This window comes from Coffea arabica, chromosome 2c (genome assembly GCF_036785885.1).
Source record: "Coffea arabica cultivar ET-39 chromosome 2c, Coffea Arabica ET-39 HiFi, whole genome shotgun sequence".
Lineage (NCBI taxonomy): Eukaryota > Viridiplantae > Streptophyta > Magnoliopsida > Gentianales > Rubiaceae > Coffea > Coffea arabica.
This window is the reverse complement of record NC_092312.1, coordinates 75237277-75260936: the sequence shown is the minus strand read 5'-3', so window position 1 is coordinate 75260936 and position 23660 is coordinate 75237277. Positions and strand designations below refer to the sequence as shown.

The 23660-nt window shown below is 36.2% G+C and overlaps 2 protein-coding genes across 6 annotated transcripts; one reads left to right on the top strand and one right to left on the bottom strand.

The window, feature by feature from the left end:
* Window positions 1–856: 856 nt before the first annotated feature.
* Window positions 857–9182, bottom strand: LOC113728072 (U-box domain-containing protein 33). Of its 3 annotated transcripts, XM_027252551.2 has the most exons (9): window positions 8272–9182; window positions 7090–7211; window positions 6764–6885; window positions 5797–5901; window positions 4727–5549; window positions 4372–4509; window positions 3423–3953; window positions 1540–2304; window positions 857–1270 (listed from the first exon to the last, which is right to left on the bottom strand). In XM_027252551.2, exons 1-9 carry the CDS (start codon window positions 8594–8596, stop codon window positions 1088–1090), a joined length of 3114 nt encoding a protein of 1037 aa, XP_027108352.2. In that variant the 5' UTR covers window positions 8597–9182; the 3' UTR covers window positions 857–1087. The 3 variants fall into 3 exon arrangements, with proteins under 3 accessions (XP_027108352.2, XP_071932635.1, XP_027108354.2); XM_072076534.1 differs by lacking the exons at window positions 6764–6885; window positions 8272–9182; XM_027252553.2 differs by lacking the exons at window positions 6764–6885; window positions 7090–7211; window positions 8272–9182 and adding an exon at window positions 6168–6757.
* An 8084-nt stretch (window positions 9183–17266) lies between these two features.
* LOC113728071 (putative recombination initiation defects 3) lies at window positions 17267–22728 on the top strand. 3 transcript variants are annotated; one of them, XM_072076532.1, is made up of 12 exons: window positions 17267–17630; window positions 17777–17883; window positions 18021–18216; window positions 19046–19190; window positions 19395–19529; window positions 19917–19969; window positions 20070–20264; window positions 20380–20445; window positions 20546–20592; window positions 21162–21312; window positions 21589–21670; window positions 22369–22728. In XM_072076532.1, the coding sequence occupies exons 2-12, from the start codon at window positions 17819–17821 to the stop codon at window positions 22467–22469; spliced, it is 1236 nt and encodes a 411-aa protein (XP_071932633.1). In that variant the 5' UTR covers window positions 17267–17630; window positions 17777–17818; the 3' UTR covers window positions 22470–22728. The 3 variants fall into 3 exon arrangements, with proteins under 3 accessions (XP_071932633.1, XP_071932632.1, XP_027108351.1); XM_072076531.1 differs by having other exon boundaries at window positions 17267–17647; XM_027252550.2 differs by having other exon boundaries at window positions 17267–17684.
* Window positions 22729–23660: the final 932 nt, after the last annotated feature.

The window sequence follows — 23660 nt, the reverse complement described above, 5'->3', positions numbered from 1 at the left end:
CAGATTCCAAGGAGCAAGGATATAGAATAGTCCTCCACTCCTGGTGGGAAGTATCATAGAGTTTTTTTTTTTTTTTGGTAAATAAAAGTTTGGATAGGTTCGACTCCAAATCACCACCACTTAAAACATATTTTTTGAGACTATAGGTCGCTTACAGAACCCACCAACACGGCCCTCATATTAATATAGGCCGCTTACTACAGATCGCTTTTTATTATCGGGATCATAAGTCGCTTAATACAGTCATCGCATCAATAAGTGGAGTTGTTACTGCCGCCCATTAATATAATCCTTACATCCATGATGTCGGGCAAGTATTACAGAGTATTATCCCATTCGTTTCTCTCATTTTCCTCTAGAAAGACAAGAAGGCGGAATCTGTATCGAGTAGAAGAGGGACAATCCATATCGTTGAGTTCCTATAAGATTTATTGTTAGGATGAACCACACTCTTACCATATTCATCTGAATTTGTTACAAAATAATTAAAAAAAAAAAAAAGAGTTATTCGATGTTTCATGCCATGTTATAGAAGGAAAACTTGGCGTTGTGATCTGTATTTGCTTAACGTACATTGGCAAAGCCAAGACCAATAATTGCTTGGGCCAATAATGCAGGAAGTTCTAATTATTGGCACATAAAAGAAAACTTGTGCTACAATGTTGGATTAACCCTGTCATCTTCAGATACAGACTTTTTGAAACTCATTCACTAATTTCTGAATGTTTTTAATCGCTTGTAATTTTCATACTTCAAATAGGATAATTGTGAGACAAAAAGAAAAGGTTTGAAAATTTTGGGGTGCATAAATTTTAATCTAAACTAAGATAAAAAAAATTAGTTTCTAAAAGAGAAATTAAGATGCAATTACAACGATTTTTATTCACAAAATAAACAACTCCAGCTCCTCGGCACTGCTTCCGCCGAATATTTTAGAATGTAGCTACTAGCTAGCTAGTACATATGCTGCCTACATATTTCTCTATACATGGTTACAGAAAATTCAAAAGCAACGTATATTAATAATTTAGAAAAAATGAAGTATGACAAAATGCAAGAACAATTTGTTTACGAACCATTCGAAGGTTTACCGTTTCTGTAACCACTCCTGAATGGCAGATCGAAGAGCATGGTTCTGCACAAGATTGCGATGCGCCAGTTTGAGGTTTGTCATGGGTGAAGTGTCATGATCGCTGTCCAACCATCCTTTTAAAGCCTCTGCTTCATATGTATACCCATCAGCTGCAACTACAGGATCTTGCATAACCTCCTACAAGTGTGAGCCAAGAAAATAATATCTCACCCATTAAAACGACCAACTACTAATGAAAAGTTCCTAGAAACCATAAACAGATGGATAGAAAATAGGATAGTTTAGCAAGCTAACTCTCTCAATCTGACATGTACAGATTAGTGATGGCTAGACAAGAAGATGCAGTACATGGGTTCTATAATCTTCTGTTGTTATATCAAGAAGGAAAAGACAAAATTGGAGCGCATGGTTAGGGAATTTCAAAGATCAAAACAAGCTATACATACCTGAAAGATGGGACAAATGAAGTAAGATGGCATCTGAGACTCCTCCTCGAATATCAACCTAGAACAACATGTCCCACAAGATGCTCTCATTGGTTCGAGCACCCTCCAGATCTCTGAAGCAAGTTCAGGACGAGTCTTTCGACTCATCTCACAACTCCTCATTGCTAAGTGAACCAACTGTTGCGCTTGCACAAATGGCCAGTCACCGGCAGTTGAGTCCAAGATATCTTTCAAGTTTCCTTTATTTAACGCATTCTCAACTTCCTTATATATCCCCAGTGCAGGCTTCCCAGTTAACAGCCTCAATAAAATGATTCCAAATGAATAGACATCTGACTTTGTAGTTAGCTCTCCAGTCGCAAGATATTCAGGGTCTATGTATGCAAGAGTGCCTTTTGGGTGGTCCGTTCTGCAGCACAGTGAAGTGTTGTTGTCTGAAAATTTATCTTCCCCAAGAACACGACACATTCCAAAGTCACAGAGCTTGCTAACAAAATTGTTGTCAAGCAAAATATTTGCCGGTTTTAGATCACCATGGATAATGCCTCTAGGGCTACAAGAATGCAAGAAGATGAGAGCAGAACAGAGCTCTGAAGCAATACGAATTCGAGTTTGCCATGATAGTGGGGGTGTATTATCCTTGCAGCTGAGTCTATCTTCAAGGCTTCCATTGGGAAGATACTCATAGATGAGGGAACAAGTTTCCCGGCAAGCTCCTATAAGCGTGACAATGTTCGGATGCCTCAATGTACTCAAAATGCCTACCTAACAAGATTTAGAGAAAAAAAAAAAAGGGGGAATTAGCTCTTTCTAGATTCCACTGAACAGAATACTTCAACCAATCATGTTGTCCAATACATTTGATTAAGAAGGATGACACAAAGAAGAGTATAAAGATCATCTGCAGCTCCATGTTCAATACAACATCCAGTTTATGTGCATTAAAGGTTCACCATCATCCCTGCAATAACACTACAGTAGACTCCCTATGCACTTGATTGCCTAAAATGAGATCAACTCACAGAAGTGTCTACACAATGCATTTAGCCATTACATGAAAATAAACAAAGAGCTCACTTACTTGAGCGGCACAGACTTCACCTCTACAAGACCATAAACAAAGGGTTCATGTAGTAGAAAGTACTATGATTGGATCCAGCACACATCAAAGCTAATGGAATGGGGTTGCTTATGATGTTTCTGGGCTGCCAATCAAGTTAAGGAACCACATAAAATGGTATCACATAGAACAATGAAAAGGAAAAGAAGCAGGGCTGGAATTCAACAATAATTAGCCATAATAAAGTGCTTATGGGTGGTTATATGGGAACATGTGCTTTGGTAGTTAGAATGAAAATTGGTTGTGGTTAGGGTAACAATTAGTTTTTGTGAGGGTAAAAATGAAGTTAAAAAGGTGACAAAAAATTGTTTGCACTGAACCCAAGGCTCCCACTTTATTTGTTGTATAGATAATAAAAACAGCCTTTATAGCCTAGGCCTGTTTCAATGCTCTGCTTCCTAAAAACACCACTTGCACAAAGAAAATACAATTGAATGTTCAATCTTTCAGAAAACCAGACAGTCCCAGGTTGAGGGCAATCAAGACTAAGAAATGTTTAGGACTACTGGCCAGTAGGCAACATGCTTCCTCTTTTAAAAGTCAAAGAAAGACAGACAGTTTCCGCGGTCCTAATAAATGTTCTCAAGACTAAGCCAATCCTTTCATAGAAACCAAAGGATGAAGTTCAATTTAAAATATTACGAGTATAACTAGAGATGGTTGTCTTACAACTCTACCTACGAGAGTAAAACCAATCTTCATTACCAGAAAAGAATGTGATTTATCTCTGATTTCAAAAAAGAATGGAGTTTAAGTTACAAACCTCCTGTTGAAACTCCAAGGGACCCTGTGAGCTATGCTGGTGCAGAACTTTTATAGCTACTTGAGTGTGATGAAGATGACCCTTATAGACACTTCCATAACCCCCTTCACCTATCTTCAATTCCTGATCAAAATTGTGAGTTGCTTCGTTAATTTCGCAGATGGAATATTCAGAAAAGAAACAAGACATGGATGCGCTTGAGGCCTCCTCAGCTTGCTTTATTTTCAGCTCCTCAGCTTCCCTGACTGCGTTGTCACGCTCAACCTGTAAATTATCTTTTTCAATCTTGAATTTTTGCAATAGGTCGATGGCAGCGAACATTTTCTGTTTCAAATCCTCTACTGTCTTATCAGAAGTTGCAATTTGGGACTCCAGAGAGGATTTCTGTTCCATAGCAAGTTGGAGCTTATTCTTGATTTCATCTAGTTGATATTGCATGTTTTCAATTTCTTCCTTGTGCTTTACTAGCGCTTCCTCAACTTCTTTTCTCAGTCTGAATTCCTCTGAGTACCTAGCTTCTGATGCTCTAGCCTGTTAAAAGAATTAAAATTGAAGACTGCTTCACTTTAGGAGTCATGATTGTTAATAGAATTTTTTAATCTGAGCTCTATACAAAACTGATTCTCAGAGTATAATGTTCTCTTTAATATATTTTTTTACTTCAAATAGAAATTCAAATACCAAAATTTTGCCCCCAAAATAGGAAAAAAAAAAAAAGGAACAGTTTGTAATCACTTATCTAATCTCTGCTGAATTAAAATCCGTCCAAGTAACAATGAGATACCTTATAAAATTTGCATACAGGTTAGAATGAGAGAAACAATTTCACCAGCTAGCATTGTTCACCAAAATTATAAGTGTCCAAGTAAGAGGACTTAACGTCATTTGAATGACAACATACAAAATTAACTGTTACCGTTGCAAAAGATGATTGCAAATAGAAGCTTACCCATCTGGCAGCCTCAATAGCCTCTTTTACAGCTTTCCTATGCTTCATTGATTCTTCATATGCTTCTCGCCTAGAAATTTCCGCATCCTCCACAGATTGTTGGAGTCTGTTGTAGAGTTCATCATGCATATTCCCTTCCTGGAAAAGGACAGAACGACTCAAATGGATAACTTAAGTTCACGAATATCAGAAAGAAAAACTCATGTCACAAGGAATAAAACAATATGGATGTCCCAACAATTAGATATACACTTGTATAACTTTTAGCACTTTCTCATCACATGCAAATATTAGATAGTGATAACTCCATACATGTTATCAACGACCATGACAGAATGATCTTATTTTTACTTACTGTGACTAGGGGAGAAGGAGACAAACTGCAGTAATCCTCATCAGAATGAAGTGGGGCATCCAACTCATTTCCACTCCCCACCATCCGAGGAATGGAGAGTGAGGCTAAATCTTCAATTATTTCACTTGATGAAGAAGAAGAAAAACGTGAAGCCATTGAATGACTTCTCTGTGGTCTCCCATCCCAACCATCAGAGCTCTGTTGGACACTTGACCTACTGTGAGGTGATACACCTCCAAGGCCGTCACAGGGAGAAACTCCTGTGAATTTCAGGGCATGGTTGTCAGACACTACCCTACGATGGTCAGGAACTGACAATGATGAGAGTAATTGGCCATTCTCCCCCAGGGGAACAGAGCTGGAGAGTGAGGCTAAATCTTCAATTATCTCACTCCCCACCATCCGAGGAATGGAGAGTGAGGCTAAATCTTCAATTATTTCACTTGATGAAGAAGAAGAAAAACGTGAAGCCATTGAATGACTTCTCTGTGGTCTCCTGTCCCAACCATCAGAGCTCTGTTGGACACTTGACCTACTATGAGGTGATACACCTCCAAGGCCGTCACGGGTAGAAACTCCTGTGAATTTCACGGCATGATTGTCAGACACTACCCTACGATGGTCAGGAACTGACAATGATGAGAGTAATTGGCCATTCTCCCCCTGGGGAACAGATCTGGATCTTAAGGAATGAGATTGTCCAGTTTCATCACTCGGACTAGCCTGAAATGATCGAGACATAACCTCCAAGTTGTCTCCACTTGGACAAGGCTGAAGTAATGGAGACATACCCTCCATGTTGACCCCACTTGGTGTACCTTCCCTGCATAGATCAGAACTTGAACTACTAATCATCAAGCAAAACCAAAGAGATAGTTATTCCAAAACTTGCTGCCAGGTAAAATTTCAGCAAATTAAGTTAAGAATTCTCAAAACTTCCAGGCTATATCTGTTTTTTAGGAAATGATCACAAGCAGATGGTCCATCTATTAGTCATGTTATACACCCTTATTTACTTCTCTGGATGAAAGCTCACTAGAAGACATGAGGAAGACTATCAGAAGAAATACCTTGTATGAATCAGGTGCCCTTTGCATATAAACCGAATTTGACAGAAACTAGGTGCTTGTTGCCGCACATAGATGGCTTTCTTAGACCTAGGCTCCATCATCTTCCTGAATCAATTGCTTAACATTAGAAACAGATGTATTCACATCATCATTACAAGTAACATAATGCTTATATAATATGATAGCACATATCAACTGTAATCTTGTTAACAAAAAAAGATGTAGCTAGTGTATTCATTTATTTCTATGATAACTGCAAGCAGAAATGAGATTGTAATCACACCAATGAATCATTTGAAAGCATATTTGTTGAATTTTTCAACATGCACACTAAAAAAGATATACCGCACTAAAGAATTGAGTCAACTCACCCAGTCGAGAATAAGCAATGGGTGCTCCAAAATGGTGGAGAAGCTCCACAAGGGCATCACAAATATTCCTTTGCACACCATGTAATTTCTTTATGTAGCATTTCTGTTTCATAATTTATTTTCCTAACAGCTTCCTTCCACCCAGCACCCCAAAAGAGGAGAAATATAAAGAAAAGTGAAAAGACTGCAGCTGATCAGTTAATTGATGGAAAAGGCAAAGAGGTTTGACTTTCAGGAAGCAAAGGAATTTTTCTGTGAACCTGTCATTAATAAATTTTCTAGTGTTCAAGTTGCCCTTCTTTTCCTTTGGTTCAACAGAGACTGTAAACCTTATCCTTACAAGAGGAAAGGGGAAGGGGGGGGCTTGATGGTCGAACCAGAAGCCTTATGGTACCCAAATAAGGTCCCAGCCAGCTGAGCTTATAGGGGTATTCTTCTTCAACTCTCCTGAGACTAAAAGTGTTCTTGGTAATTCTATGCCAACTAGGATTTACTTTACTGTTTCACAAAACTTCTAAGGAACAAGTGGAGGCCCGGTGGCTAAGATGAGTTTAAAATGTCACCAAAAGAATATAAGATAAATATAAGGTTTTTACCTTGAATAATGTCCTTTAGCTGCACCTCCCATTACAAGCTTCTTGATACAATGCAGTAAAATTAGCTCTACAATGCCCTTTTCAATGGAGTCCTTCTCAATGTATAGTTTATCCACTTGCACCTTTAATAATAATAAATAAATAAATAAAAAACAGAGTACTGAGCGTCCTAATTGGCTGTTGGTGCTATAGTAACACAACAATTTTAGTTTTCCATCTACTCAGTGGAAAAACAGAATTAGGTTTTTAATAATTACATATAGTCAGTCAAAGAACAAAAAGAGTTCAATGAACAAAACCTACAGAAAGAGAATGAAGGACAATACCCCTGCTTTCTTGCAAATCAACATGTACTTGTCAAGGAGCTTTTGCATATCTTGCCTCTCGGCTTCATGATGTGCTCTAACTCGATATTCCTCCAGCCTACTAATGGGAACATTTGCACCCACTACAAACCAAGAATGACATTTTAGATACACTTAGATTGACATATCCGACACATGATAATGTCGTTCATCACTCAACAAGAACCTTGATTTCACGATTGACAGCTGACACATTTAACCAAGTTGTGCTAAATTATGCACCACATGAGCAATGCGAGCAATGCATAGGCGATTCTTTCTGAACCATCACTTACTGCAAAGACATTCTTCTTTCAAGTTTGAATTAGGAATGGTTAGTTAATAAGCTAATCAAGAAGCTATCCAAGTTACTCTCTCTCCCTCCCTCTCTCTCTGGGTGTTAAATAACTGTCATCTTGATATGGAATAGTTCCCTTATTACATTATAAATCAGGTGAAGGATGAGAGACAAGGCAGCCAACCAGACAAGGCTTAATGTAGAGAACAGCTAACAAAATAGGAATACAAAGACTCTCTGTAAATATATTTTTTTTTTCCAAAACATTACGTACTGTAAACTCTGGCAAAATATGAAATACCAAAATGAGTTGCATTTGATCATAAAGAATACACATCAAAAGAAAAATTAAAGCACATTTCTATCTGCTAAAACATGTCTTCAGTTCCTCATGAAGAACACAGAAATTTTATGTCAAGCGGATTAGAAACCCATTTTTAAGGAGGATTCAGAGGTTTAGACCACATTCAGTTAATTTCTGTTCTTTATCAGCAGCAGGGGAAGCAAGATCAATGGCTTCAGAACATCTTCCACACATACATAAGCAAGAAAAAAAAAAGGAATTGATTTCCACTGCTGTCCCAATTCCCTAATCCAAAAAGGACTAAAGTACAATCTCTCGTCAAGTTTTCAAACAGAAAACAAACAAACAACATGAACCAATGATGATCAAGTTCCTCCTAATACAATTAAGCAAGCAAACCAAAAAACTTGTTAATTTCCAGTTTATATTTGACCAAATAAAACTTAACTCAAAACCCCACCAAAATTCAAACCATAATCAAGCAAATCCCAGAAAAACAAATACCGGCAAAGGCAATTTTTGTAATCAATTCAAAGAATATAATAATATCATAATTCATTACTCATGGAAATTTTCTGGGCAGGCTGATGAACATGAAGAATGATAGTTTTCCTCCCTCCACAATTATGCAATGCCCACGATAATGTCAACTCTGCCTCTTTGACTTCTTTCCCCAAAGCAACATACACTGCATCATCACTATCTGTCAAAGCTCGAGATGGTGGAGCAAAATTTGGGCTTGTGGTTGAAGAAGAAGTTGAACTGCTCCTCTCTTCAACAATCTCGCTGCTGGATGAACTCATACTCAGCGCTCTTAAATCAACCGCTGGATACCTTATTCTCTCTGTCCTTTGTGGAATTTCTCTTACAGAAGTCAGCAAAGCCATTTACATGAACAATATATTCCCCGTCCTTTGTCTTCTAGGTTCCTTCTTTACTGTAGCAAAGCAAGCAACCTTATCGCAACTCTGAACCCATGTGGATTATTACTACCAGCATTCAGTATTCTTGACAAAAATGAAGAAAAGCCCTTGATTTTTTGAACAAAAGGGTATGAAAATTGACAGAAAAGTTGGGATTTTTTCGAGGTGATGAAATTGAGGAAAGTTTGGGAAGATTGCACAACGTAATGATGCTCCTAAAAGGGTTTACTTGTCTGAAGCTATTTATCAGGTCTTTTTTATTGATACAATTGTTAGTATAATACTTATTAAAGTTACTTCTTGGTCAATGGATTCGATGTAATAGTGAAATTGTGTGAAAATTGCATTAATTAGGAGTGTTTTCTTGAGGAGGGCGGCATCTGTGTTCTACTACCATTCTTAGGTCTACTAACTCTTGTAACTTCTCGTACTTGGCAATTGGGGTATGCTTGCACAGTCTTACTTAGGTACGAAGGTTCCAAGGAATTGCAGGAGTAGGCCCACCGAAACCAGAGCTGAGGTTGAACAAGTAAACCACAAAGAAATGGTTTAATGAATAAAATTGGTCGTTAAGCCAAGGTACTTTGGTAGTATATTTTATGAAAGTCAGAACTTCAGGAAGTTGCATGTAGCTAGCCAATCACCTAAAGCGAAAGTACAAAGCCGGATTGGCGAAAACCTGTTTTTATAGTCAATTAATATGGTAACTGATTCTTTACCGGGAGAGTTTGATGTAGAAATAATGAAGCGTATGTTGGCAAAGCTTTGAGAGTCCTGGATCACCGTTTCACCTTGCGAGTACCACTGCCAGTACAGTAGCATGTACGGCAAGCACCCAAGGTTTGTAGTTCTCTTCTCTTAGAAAGGAAATGAATCAAAAAGTTTTTGGATTGATGTTTTTGGAAGAAAAAAATTTTACGTTTCTTGTGATCGCATTTTACGATCACTATTTTACCTTAAAAATATTAAATTATTATTGTATATATTTTTATAGAAACTCTGAAAAATATCAATTCAAATACAATCTATCATTCTGCAATGACTATGATGTCAGAATTGCAACTATTCTTGGAGGATGTGCAGGATCTTAGAACACATTTTGAAAGCTGTAGGTTTGTGTTGTGTTCATACCTAGAACTGGAAATGAAATCAGCCATGCTTTAACTCAATTTGCTGTCAAGCTAGTGCATGATATTGAATGGGAACAAGACTTCCCAGTTTGGCTGATGGAATTAGTGAGGAAGGAAATGAGGGTAGTAACCCTTTTGGTAATTAAATCTTGTATTATCAAGTGATTATCATAAATATAACTGTTAACGTTTGTGGAAAAAAAAAAATACAACCTATCATTTTCCCTTTTCAAAAGAATAAAAAGTTTTTGCTTTTACAAATTATGCTGTGCCTTTATCCTCTATATCCGCAACAAATATTAGTCATGTAATTTTTTTTTCCTTTTTTGGATAGAATAACTATAATTCTTATAATAAAACTGAAATTCTTATAAGAAGTAGTACCATGCAATTGAATTTTAATATCAATATCAGTGAAGCTAAATTCCTACAGCGTAACATTATTGCCACAGCGGAAATGTTACTGCCACAGCACATTCTAATTAAATGACAAATTTACCACCACTCATTTGGCTCTTCTAATTGAGTACAGAGGGTACATTCGCCAATTTATGTCAAAATGGGCTGTGACACTGAAAAAAATTGCTGCTGTCAACAATATTTCTCTTTGTTTGAACTTTGAACATTTGTATGGGTAATAATGATTTTTACCCCCCCAAAAAAAAAAGGTAAGACATTTTTTAAACTCATTTTTTTTTATCTCCCATTGCTCCCCAACGCGTTTTCATGAGACCAACCTCCAACTGTTAGACCAAGATTCGAACCCTGAACCTGGCTGCAGAGAGAGAGAGAGAGAGAGAGAGCTAAGACTCGACCACAAGAAGCTAAGCAAATTAGGAGCCAGGAATTTCAACATGAAAGGACTCTTCATTATGTCAAAATGGACAACGGTTTCTTCTCATCCTTTTCCTCATTTCACAGTGAAGTTATGAAAATAATCAAATCTAGGGTAATTTATATACTAATAAGCAACAATCCAGAAGAAAACAGAGTTCAAATTTTATATAAGATTTGCCGTATGATTTCTTTTTTAGCAAAAACAAAAAAGTTCAGCGTGTTCCAACAATCATTTTTCAAAGAATTGACTGGCAAGGTTACAATAGTACTGAAGTAACCCATCCTTTCTCTGGCTTCCTTCTGTATTTTCGTCGGCATTTAAGAGATCGTACAGCGAAAAACACGCACACGCAGAGGGGCTGCAAAAGGGATCAACGGACCATTAAAATTCGTCATTTTCATGTCTGGCAAATTGCGAACAAGACGATAATGAAATTTGACTAGTACGCCCCTTGGCTAGGATTTTCAACCGTTGCTTTCGCATGGCTGAAAACGTTAGACGTCTTGCGTTTGGCTTGCTTTTCCTTCATGGTTTCGGCCATATTTCCATCCTTTCTGAATTGAAGGGAAATTTTTTACACGTTTCTAATGTTGTCTGGTAGCATTTTTTTTTTCAAAAAAAAAAAAAAAAGAAAGACTTAAATGAAGATAAGATAATGTTCTTTTCTAGAATTCTATGTGGGGTAATATGGCTTCACATCCTTAAACTGAGTAACCATGGTCCAATCCAGTAGAGAAAATTCAAGAATTTAATACTAACAAAATGAGTACAGCACATAATGGGGCATATGAAATATTCAGACCAAATTGTTTGATATTGGTAATAATCCTATTGGTGAAGATGAATTTGAGAGGATCAGATAATTGTGTTGGTTTGATTTAATAGATCATGTTTGCTCATATGTATTTCATAATTTTCAGGGTTTTGTTCTGTCATTTGATTTTCGAGGCATGAAGGGCTTTTAGTGGAGTCTCTAAATATTCGATCTACCAAGTCTGTGAGAAGTAGTAATCTATAAATGACAAATAAAACATGGTCTTCAATGAGTACAATTTTTGTAGTTTACCATTGTACTCCACTCAAGTACTTTTTCATTGGAGTGCACAAGATCAATTTTGGAGAATGGAGTGCTTATATCCCAAATACTCCCTCCTTTTTTTTTTTTTTTATAACTGACGTTTAAAATTTTGCACACCAATTAAGAAAAAATTTTCATTGCTTAAATCTGTTCACTACTTTCCTTTTGTACCCTCATTAATTGTCCAATGAGGGGCAGATAATACGGAGGGGCAGATAATTACTAGGATTGTTATAAAGAGAGAAGCAATAATTACTAGGAGTAGTAATTAAGAACCCTGTATTGGAAAAGAGAGATAAAAGTACTGTATGGGGATTATAAAACGACAGATAAAAGTACACTGGAGCAAATTTCTTAAACGTCAGTTATAAAAAAAGGGAGGGAATATTATTTCGCTTGCATCATAAACACGTTTCCCAACTCACCTTTTTATATTCTCAATCACCTTTTTATCTCACATACATCACATCACAAAAAGTACTACAGTAATTATTCCAAATAATATTTCAAATAATACTCTATCCAAATAAACCCAGTTTCTTAGAAGTGCTACTCGATCATTTATAAAATTTGGTGTTAAAAGTTTTATCTTTTGTTGATTTTTTATGTTGAAAGAAATTTTTTTTCTATCTGCTGTATTTGCAACATATCTATGATGTATTTACTACCTTTAGTATAATTTTATTAGTGAAATTATATGTTTATCAAAAAAAAGATGTATTAAATTATTTCAAGAGACTTTTTTTTTTATATGTGAAAGGTTTTAAAACCAGTAATACTTTATATTTATAATCTCCTCCGTCTTACCATCCAATCTAACCCTCATTCCTGTCTCAAAAGGCTTTCATGACAAGGTTGCGACATGACCAATTGAAAAAATTTAAGACTCCGAAATATTAGGATTCAAACATTACTGACAAGAAGACATGAATACGGCAACTACGCCTAACCACATTATCACCATTTGGTTGGAATCATTTATGCAGGCTAATAGGGGGGAACCTGCTTGAGTTTTGAGCTGACTGGTACCTATTTAAAAAAAAAAAAAAAAAGTCTTGAACTATCTCAGCCAATGGTAATTAATTGAGCTATTCAACTTCGAACTTGTTAGTAACTCGGTAAAAAATTTGACTTAAATTCAATGTTAATCAAGTTTGAGTTACTTGATAAGTTAATTGAGTCGATTTCGAATAGAAAATTAAAACTTGAGTATTAATCGAGCAATGTATTTATAATATAATTTTTAATTATTTATCACAAAATTATGAAATTTACTAAAAAAAAAAGCTTGAAAACTCAATTGAACTTGATTTGGTCAAATTCAAATTCGAACTCGAGTTCAAGTAAAAAAAAAAAAAGTTCAAGCTCAAACTCGAGTTTAATTTTGAAGAACTCAACGAGTTCGAATTCGAATATTTTTGCTCAAGCAGAGTTTAAGTAGTACATTATCGAGCTCGACTTGATTCGATAGCAGTCCTAAGCCAATCAAATTTTTTTTAAAAAAAAAGGGAAAAAAAAGAGAAAAAGAAAGGTAGTAGAAGACAAGGCCAAAAATAAATGTCACATTAAGGATTAAAAAAAAGGTCACATTAGTGCAAGTTTATTATTGGGAATTAAGGCCGGCCAAGACGTACGGATAATTTAGCCGGGGGCTCAATCGGAGATGGGGGAATATCCAGATTCCTAAGTTGATCCTTTCTTGAATCAATCGTCCACATAAGGATCTGGAGTCCTGTCGAACTCCGAACTTACCTGTTTTAAAAATCTGAATTCTCTCTCAGTATTTAATGCTCAGTAGTAGACTGACCGCGATATTATACGTCCATCACGAATTCTTTGGCTTATGTCCACGTCGCCATTGCCTCTTGCTGCCAACCCATTTTAAATTTCCCATCCAGTCACACCCTGAATTTCCAATTCAATACACTGTTCTGGACCAGTTAGGGTCCAAATCAATGTGACTCTCATATTTGAAAACGGTGAGGTTGATTTCTGGTCGTGGAGGGGTTGCTAAAGTCTTTGTTAATTAGTTTTCCCTTTTAAAAGACTACTGTAAACCGTGTGGGGCAATACCTGATATTCTATGACTCTTCTTGTTTTTCTATTTATTCTGATCCAGAAATTTTCATTGTTTATTCGATGGGATTGATGAGAAAAGAGATACAAAATTGTTTTCAAGATTCAACTCATAAAACTTTAATTCGACTGCCTTTATTCCTTTCCTCTTTCCCCCTTTTAACCGTACAAACAAACACCTCGCGTCAACTTTGGTAACTGATTATCAATAAGCGAATTATTGATCAAAGAATGACCCAAATCTTTCTTCCGAATCTTACTTGTGAGGGTGGGTTAGGTGGTTAAAAAGCAAAAATAAGATGAAGATTATGAGCGCAAAACAGTTACAGGATTGAATTCTAATTTGGTAGGCCTAAACAGTAGTCATTTAGATAATAATGTATTGTATTTACGAAGAAAGAAGAGGATAAATTACAAGTGCCTCTCCAATATATTTCCCGTTTCTGTACAACGTTTTGTTAGAATTTTTGGGATCAATGACTTCTCTTCATATATGCAAGAAGTCTGCATGCGGAAAAGAGACCTTTTAATCCCTTGGGCGACCATGACCATGAGGTTCTTGGCCGCTGGTAGGTTTTTACTTGGGACTCCGGCAACGGGCAATAAGTAAGAATTAAAAAGTTTCATCATTAAATTGAAGACTGCTTTTATATTATATAAATCGGGCCAGAAGAATATGCGTGTAGATCCCAAACTTATATTCTCATGAAGAGGTATTTAACGTAGCTGTCTACCAAAACCCCTTTTCGAGGAGGAGGGTTGGATCGTTGGTGTGGGGATTTAGAAGATATAATCCACCGACATGGATGGTTTGCTTTGATTTGTGTGTTTGATGGAATTTGCTATGTCTTAATCAAACTCTTTGCATGGACGCACTTGTATCAAAGAGCTGTTAATCGAGCCGAGTATTTGGCTGTCGAGCTTTGACTCGAGCTCGTTAGACAAACGAGTTTTAAAATGTGTTCGAACTCGACTCGATCAAATGTACATGTGGCTCGAACTCGAGTTCGAGTTTGTGCAAATTAATCTCAATAAAAATCTATAATTTTCAATTTTTATACTTTGACTTCTAAAATGATAAATATGCCCTTTATTAACGAGTTCTAACGAACTACTCGGATATCAAACGAGCCGAGTACTAAACAAGCACATTTCTAGCTCGAGCTCGACTCGTTTACCGCAACTAACGAGCCGAGTTCGAACCTTATCAAGCCGAACTCTAACGAGCTTTCGAGCTACTCATGAAGTTTAACAGCTCTACTTGTATGGTCTAGATAGGATTCCTTATTTCAAGCCCTGTTTGATAATTCAATTTAGCATTTAAATTTAACTGATTCTGATTTTAATATGTGTAGACACGCATTTGATAATCAAATATAGAACATCTGAATTAATTAAGTGACACTAAATTTTCTAAGCAAAACTTACTCCAAAAAAATAAGCGATAAGTAATGTACTTATCACTTAATGTAAGGTACACTTAAATGTATCAGATTAGTACTTAGCAATTTAGTAGCTCAACATATTCAAACTTTGAATTTCAAATTCCAATTTTCAAACTTCAAGTTTATCAAATGCAGCCTCATAATTTAGGGGCTTTATTCGTCTTCGTCCCTGGTTTCATTGCTTGTTATTTTATTTGGTTCAAAAATACTGCCTATCCTACTGAGTTTTACCAACTCACTGGGGTCATTAGCTTCTCAAGCTCAAGTATCTACCTTTTTAGTTAGAGCCCAAGGTCTTGGATAAAACATTTAATTGGGGTATTTAGACGTTGTTTAAAAGATAATCATCAATTGTCTAATATTATCCCCTCCTTTCAATCAATAGGGAAGCAACACCCTTGGCTTGAAACGTTTAGCCCAGTAAGGAAGCAATCAAGAATATTAATCCTTGTAGAGGTATCCCATCGTGACTATTTGCTACATATGACTGACGTTAAATTCTTTGTTTTGGTGTGCCTTTTTTTTTCCTCTAATTTGTTACATAAGAAAAAGGGCATGATCTTTCAATTGGTTCATGCTTGAACAGGGGACACGATATGATGAGCAAACTTGGAAAGGGATTGTCCCTTGAGCTGGCAAAGAAAGCAACTGAAATTGCTGGAAGTAGTACTAAAAGCCAATTGCCGTTTCCTGTTCCATCAGTCCATGTGACCTTCTAGGTGACCTTTCTTCCTGCTTTACACGCACATCTATTTAATTTTATCACTTGACTCGTGTGGCCATCCTGGGGATTGGATCTACTCGCATGCATTGAGTGGGACTGGGCAATTGGGTTTGTTTGAATAGTGAAATTATCCCAAATAACTGGGGGTTTGTTTGGATAGGGTATTATTTGGAATAATTACTGTAGTACTTTTTGTGATGTGATGTATGTGAGATAAAAAGGTGGGTTGGAAAATGTGTTTATGATGCAAGCGAAATATTATTTGGGATAAGTTTTGTATCCAGACACTCCCAATATTTTGCTTGCATCATAAATATATTTCTCAATTCATATTTTTATATTTTTAACCACATTTTTAATTCACATACATCACATCATAAAAAGTGCTACAGTAATTATTCCAAATAATACTCTATCCAAACAAGCTCACACGTGCGATTTGGTTTAGTTATTATACATTTTAAACTTTTTTTTACGTATAACCATATTATAGTATTGTATTAAATATATGTAAAATATTTTATACATGTACACTACTTTTTTCATATAAATATAAAAAATTAATGTGATTATACATCAAATAATATAAAAAATACGACAATCAGAACAAACCATACAGAACCACCAACCACACCATCAGCTCACATTAAGCTACTCTTTAACAAATCAATTATGCTTCCCAGAATTTTCAATATTTTTAGTGACCAACTTAACTAGTTCCATGGTGTAAAAGTACCACTTTATGAACACTTCCCCATTATAAAAATACTTTACCTGTCTGATAGAAGAAAATGCCAGAACTGTGAATTATAGAACTGTGAAACGACAGATACAAATAATAAAACGGAACATTCCTCATGAATTAAAAAGAAAAAACCTAGCCTGTACCTTGACCTCAACTCCGACAGTTAACAACCGCCCAACTTCTTTCTATTTATCTTTTTCCCAAGGTTCGAATGCCCTGTAGACTGCAGCCCAACATAAAGATTTTGGAGCCCAAAATGTGTAGACATGGAAGAAAGAGGTCCAGACGTCCTAAATGCTTCCATTCCAATCCAAGAACTTGGGGGCATAGCCATGATTGGTCAAAAAAAATTATAAGGTTTAAATCGCTTCGTATACATAATTTTTAATATTGTGTACAAGGCTTATGAAATTTTGATTTATGTTTATTTTGTATTCAAAGCGAGTTACATCTTGATGAATGAATGTATATCTTGTGAAATTATGCAAAATCGATAAAAATGATTGACCTGACAATCGTTTGTACCTTTGACTCATCTTTTTTCGATCACAAGGACTTTTAAATGCGGACAAACAAACCTAAACTCCAAGAACGTCTTCAAAAGCCGGCAACTCTTAAAGAGCCCAGAAGACTTACCTCTGACTCATCTAATCCATTGAAAATTGACCCAAAAAAGAAAAAGATGAAAAGCCCCGTCGAAACCAATTTATCCTTTGATCGAAAGTACAACTTCAATCCCACGAGGCATGAGCAATTTGCACGGGAATAATATACTTTTAAGGGGAAAAAGAAAAGAAAGAAAGGATGGGTTGGGAAGGGCAAGAGGACTCCAGTCGTGCTTAAATTACTAATAGAAGAGAAAGCCACAGTCGTGCGATGAAGCCCAGAGTGCTTAAGAAGACGTGGGAGTCACACAACGCTTTCTCGTTCAAACTGCCGTCAGATTCGGAATCGCGCCCAAGGTTCCAGTATATAAGTAGTCAGTGCCGTTGCTTCAGCACAGATTTCCATCCGCAGTCTGAAACCTTGCTACTTCCTCCATGTTTCTTCGATTGATTCATTTTTAATTCCTTAGGGTTTCACTCACTCGTTGAAAAATTTCTAGCAGAATATCGAAGTTGAAGTCTGAACCTTAAGGTTTTTCCGACAAATGAAGCTAAAAATCAACAAAGCCTCCGATCTCAGCTCCATCTCCGTTCTTCCTCCTCATTCCAGGTTCAATCCTACCATCATTTTGTTCCATACGCACTTGTATTTTTGTTTTTCAATTTTTAGCTCAGTTAATTTATTGTCTCTGTGTGTGTGTTTTTTCTTATTGATTTTTTTTTTTATATTTGTGATGATGTGAGAAGGAGACCGAGTGCGGTTGCGACTGGAGCAGAGACTTCGATTTTTGGAAAAAGCCAAGCGTCGGCAACGGTGTCGCAGTTCCGATCACAAGCACCGATCTCCCAGCAGTCGGCATTTTCTCAAGGAGTTTCATCTCAGCATGGCCTCTTCTCTCAGATATCTCAGAACTCTCTCGAAGACGTCATCACTCACGAGCAAGTAAAATCTCTCTCTCTCTCTCTCTCTAAACATAAATGGAGCTCAGCAGATATATAATCAAAAGTTTGTTCAAAAGAAAGTAAAGATTAAGCAGTGGCAAAATAAGCGTAGGAGATCAAGTACAGTCCTGTTTTATTTCATTCAGAATATTTTATTAATTTTCAACAGAGTTTGAACTAGTATGTAGTAGATTTCAGTAATGCAGCTGCTTTCTGTGGCAAGTAACTGATAATTATTTCTATATTCTAATTTATTTTACTAGTTTGGATTATTAGTATAGTGGAACTGGTTCGGAAAAGATAAACTGGAATAAATTCTGTATTAATTCTATTTTTGAAAGGATTGCCTTTGAACTATATGAAAGTAGAAACTTGAGGTGTTTGTCTGAATCAACTAGGTATAATATCGCAAGTGGATGACAGTGGTAGCTTTAGAATAGGCAAACTATTAGAAGCACGCCGAAGTAGCCCTTAAGTGTCGTTAATTTTTTTTTTCCTTTGCAAAAGTATGGTGCATTTAACGACTTACAGAAGAAGATAATGCGAAAAGTTTGTTGTCAAAAGAATTGCAATCATCAGAGTTCTTGTTTGGTATACTTGTAAAAGCATGCAACTTTTATGGATGTTGTTGTCATGCATGGATACAGCTACTCTTTTTGAACTCAATGAATGTTGTCCACTTTCATTAGTTAAAAATTTTGAAATAAGCGGAAATAAAGAAGGAAGTAATAGAAAGGGAACTGCAATTGCCATATAAATAATCTATTTGGTGTTAGTATCACTTTACATTGAACCAGAATTTTCATTTGCATGTTACCAAAATACCTTAGAGATTGAGTTCACAAGAAAGGGAGACTTCTGCAAAGAGGAATTCTTTCTTGGCTCCTATCAATTGCCCAAGGGAAGAGAGTCAAATGCAAATTTCTAGATCTTCTGCCAATCAAATGCGCAAATGGTCCCTTCCTGAACACAAGTGTAAGTTTACAATTATCAGCTAAATAGTGTCATCAACTTTGTAGTTTGAATGAACAACTTTGTTTTGAAGATTCTGACTTCCCCCTTGGACTTTCAATTGGATACAAGAATGTAACTTTGTATTGCAAGTTGTTTAAACAAGCTTGTTTTCTAGGATATACAAGGTTTTCTTCTAAGTTTCCAGTAGTTTACTTGCTTGAGCAGGCCAGATCAATGAAGAACTTGAACATAGGATAGGAATGATGGAAACTTCGTTAAGCAGGTTTGGAATGATCTTGGATTCTGTTCAGAGTGACATCATGCAAGTCAACAAAGGAACAAAAGAATTAGTGCTTGAGGGTACGTATTCAATTTTTGTTGACAAAGTACTAGAACAAAGAGCAGTAAAAATTTAGCTAAAACATTATGCATTTGATATAAATATTTGTGAAATTTCTAAGGCTCATGCATGCAACACCTGCCAGCTTCGGCAGTTTTGATGAACCGAATCACTTAAAAGTATTTTGCAATTTGCTTGTGGTCCAGACCAGGCAGCTTCTTGCTAATATCTATTGCACATATTTCAAGAAATATGTTATCAACCTGCACAATCAAGCTTCAGTATTTTATGAACATTAAGCAATTTGGGCATATATACTTCTAAGTATTGGGAAGTGAAAAGGCATTCAGAAATTGAAACTTGTGCAAAAGCTAGTTTGTCATTATTTTCTCTGATCTCTTTTGCAGTGGAAAGCATTCGGCAGAAGATGGTAGTTCATGATGATCTGCTTCAGTTAATGGTATCAGATAATACATCCAGTTCTTCAAGCATTTTTATTTGAATAAAATGTGTGTCTCATATGTCGGTGAACTTCGTCTTCTAATCCATTGGACAACCAGAACAAGGGACAGGAAGATATCAAATCAAGTTTGAATGGGGGCTTCAAAGCTTTGTCTGGGCAGTTTTCACAGAACGTTTTTCGAGAGAGTTCAAGGGAAATATCTTCAACAGTTTCAGCTTTGCCAGAAAAGATTCAGGCTTCTATGCTGAAATTTCAAAAAGATCTCATGAAGACTTTCACGAAAGAAATACAGGCATGAAAACATTTTGTGTTCAACTAATGAAGTCAATAAGTGCGCAGCTCTATCTTTTATACTGCTATATGTGGCCTGGAAGGTTTTTTCCGAATTCATGGTTTGACATTTACAGACAATTGCAAGCAGAGTACCAGTTGCTAACCAAAAATGTGGAACTCCTGTCATCCCTCCTCCAAAGGTACTTGTTCTATCCCCAAAAAAGCTGACAGTTTCATTTTTTAGATGCTAAGTGTTTGTAGATAGTTTCCTGAAGCCTCATGTATCTACATTATCTGCAGGGTGTTAATCATCGTGCTACTTTACAGGAAATGCAGTCTCGTAAAAGGTATCAATTTAGTACTTCTTTTCTAGTCTTCCTTTTCTCTTCTCACTTGCTGACTCCACTGGCATGAGCCAATCATCTGATTGAATCGGCTTTTTTTGTAAAAATTGATATTTCTGATAATTGAACTTTAGGAGGATGAATCATGGACATATCAAATTCATTTCCTTAGAAGTGAATTGAGTTCAAGAAGGAATATCTCTACATCATCCTGTTTACTGGGTGGGGAGGGTAATAAAGAAAGTCTCGCAAGAAGGAAAACATTGAACATAATCCTGGACATGCCTAAGATTTTTCTAAGCTAGTGTGACTGATTAGAATCTATGACCTCTATTGCCTAATCTAGATCCTTCTCTGTTTATTATCGTAGCACTCAGGTTTGCTTAGGCAAACTTTGTATGTATGAGTATTTTCTTTAAATAATCAGGCCTTAAGTATTCCATTATCTCTATATGGAGTGGTATTACTCGCATATATATGCATAGAATGAGGACAAATTTCTGTTTCTGGGTACATGTGTTAATCATTGTATTCTCTAGCCCAGTAAGATTCTCTTTTTCTTTTCGTTCAAGTGCGCAACTGCATCCCAAGGTTTCTCAAGAAAATTTGGTTCCAAAGACTGAATGTGGAGGGTGGAAATCAGTAAAGCACCAAGAAGCTCCTTTTAAAGACAGAAATCCTAATAAGAGTTCCCACCAGGGAGGAATCCCCTCGATCAAGCAGGTAGCTGTTAATTGTAGTTTCTGTTGCTTCTTCGTGTTAGTGTTCTCTTCCTCTCACTCTGCACGTCTAAATCTTGTGCACTCCATGAATGTCGATGGGGGGCACAGATTCTGATTAGTAAATGGTGCAGGGTCATATAATGGGACTGGTTCTCACAATTTCAGGAAATGGTGCAAATCATTATGTATTGTGTTGTTTTATTTTTTGAAGCTGAAGAATAAGATATCGAAAACATAAAAAGTGTCTTTTTATACTAAGTTTTTGATACCGGTGCAGGAAAGGAAGTGCAAAGTTGTGGTCGAATCAGATGAGGATACTGATGGCGGAATTTTCTGCTTGTTCAAAGAAATGCAAACAGGTAACAGTCTTGCAGGATAATTAAATATTCACATTATATGATTGCCTCAAATCACTTTTTCCTAATTCCTGAATGAGATGTGCAAAATCATTGTCCATCATCTGCATGAACTTCTAGGCTTATCTTCTGAAGTACTTCTTGTATCTGTATGATTTTCTTCTGCAATTAAGTACGCTGGACTTACAGTTGATTTTTCTTCATATTACAGAGGACCAAAGTTACCTTTTTTCTTGTAGCTGAGGAGGTGGCGTTTTTTTTTTTATTGCAAAAAATTCATAAAACTTTTAATCACTTTTCAGAGAGTGAACAGATACACGTTCTTATACATTCTTTTGGGAAAATACACAATCTGCATTTTAGAAAGAAATGATTTGAAAAATCAAAATGTTTCGCAACTCTTTTTCTTCTTAAATTTCCGCAACTGAGAGCAATTTGACTACGGTGCAATCCCAATAGTGATACTTGAACATAAAGTGCGTATTTTCCCATTATTGAAAAGGACTTCATTTATGGAAATTTAATAACATGTGTCGTAAAATATTTTCTCAATCCATTTCTCTCTAAAAGGCAGATTGTGTACTTCAACTATTTGGGACCTTCATAATTTTCTTGTTGCGGCAGTTTGCCAATAGATATTTATAATGTTTAGTTGTTTACCCTCGCTGCTGTAAAGATGTCTTCTTTGTGGGAACATGTAGGGAACAACTCCACTCAGGAAGCAAATGAAGAGACTGAACGCATACTGAGAAAAGCGAGAAGGCAAAAGAGAAAACGCTGTAACCCCATTGTTATAGACTAAAGGTGAAATGACCCTTGAAAACCTTCTTGTTTCAAGCTTTGTGCCAAAATCTTCACATGGAGCTGCAAATAAATCTCTGCAATACCCTCTTCCTGTAACGAAGAAAAGTAGTTGTTTAATTAGAATTTGTTGTCATTGTACACAGTTACATCACGTAAAAGAGGTAAAAAAAAAAATGTAATATATATTCAGATCTGCTTCACATCACTCAGATATGTTATTTTTCTACAATTGCTTTGTTTGATATTTACTTTTGCTAGATATACTGTCTGTCCCCGTAGAAATTTACTGGTTAGAAAACATAATATAGGAAACCTTACTTCGTGTACGGCATTTTTTAATCAGACAGGACTAAGATCATAAGATGATAAACCGTGCGGTTTGGTTAGTCGTTATTGTTGGTGTATCAAGTTGAGAATCTCGGAAGACTAACAGTCACAACCAAAGCTATAAAACCCTATGGATAACCATAAAACTATAGATATTAACCCTTGCCACCATGCAAAGTGTGATTCTGCTTTAAGTTCTTACTCGGTAACTCTTTTCAAGAGAACAGTGATAATTTTACAATACCCAGTCTTTTTGGGATCAATTAGCTGTAAAACATCATGCCTTACATTGATCAACCAAAGACAATACATTAACAAAACAATCTTTTTGACATTTTATAGCGTGCAGCTCTAATTCTTCAAATTCATAGTTTTCCTTTGTCCTCCTTTGAGTGATCAAGAATCAGTGGACTGAATGCAAAATCTTGCGAAGTGTCCAGACTTCAAAATTACGTAATTGACCACATAAGTGAACTAAGTAGCACCATTCCTTGTGTCAAACACTTGTAGACGAATATCTCATAACCAGGCAAACATTGATTTGTACATCCTATATTTATTTGCAGAGTCCCGAGAAGTGATACTTAGACTTCAAAGTCTAACCTACTTTTCGGAATTGAACAATTTAATTTTCATGTGTGTGAACAAGAAGAACGCGAGACAACAAAAGTTAGCTGCAGTGGCATTTAGATAGGATCATCTATAGCTATGTGATCCAACAAAAGTTAGCTCTGAGCCTGCCTAGTGAACTACTGATTCAACATCCCTACTTGATCTTTTAGTTGACGTAACTGGTAAGTTGAGATAGATTTTGTATGTGATGAAGTACCAAAGAAGGCTGAGCTGCTCCTTTTAATTGCTG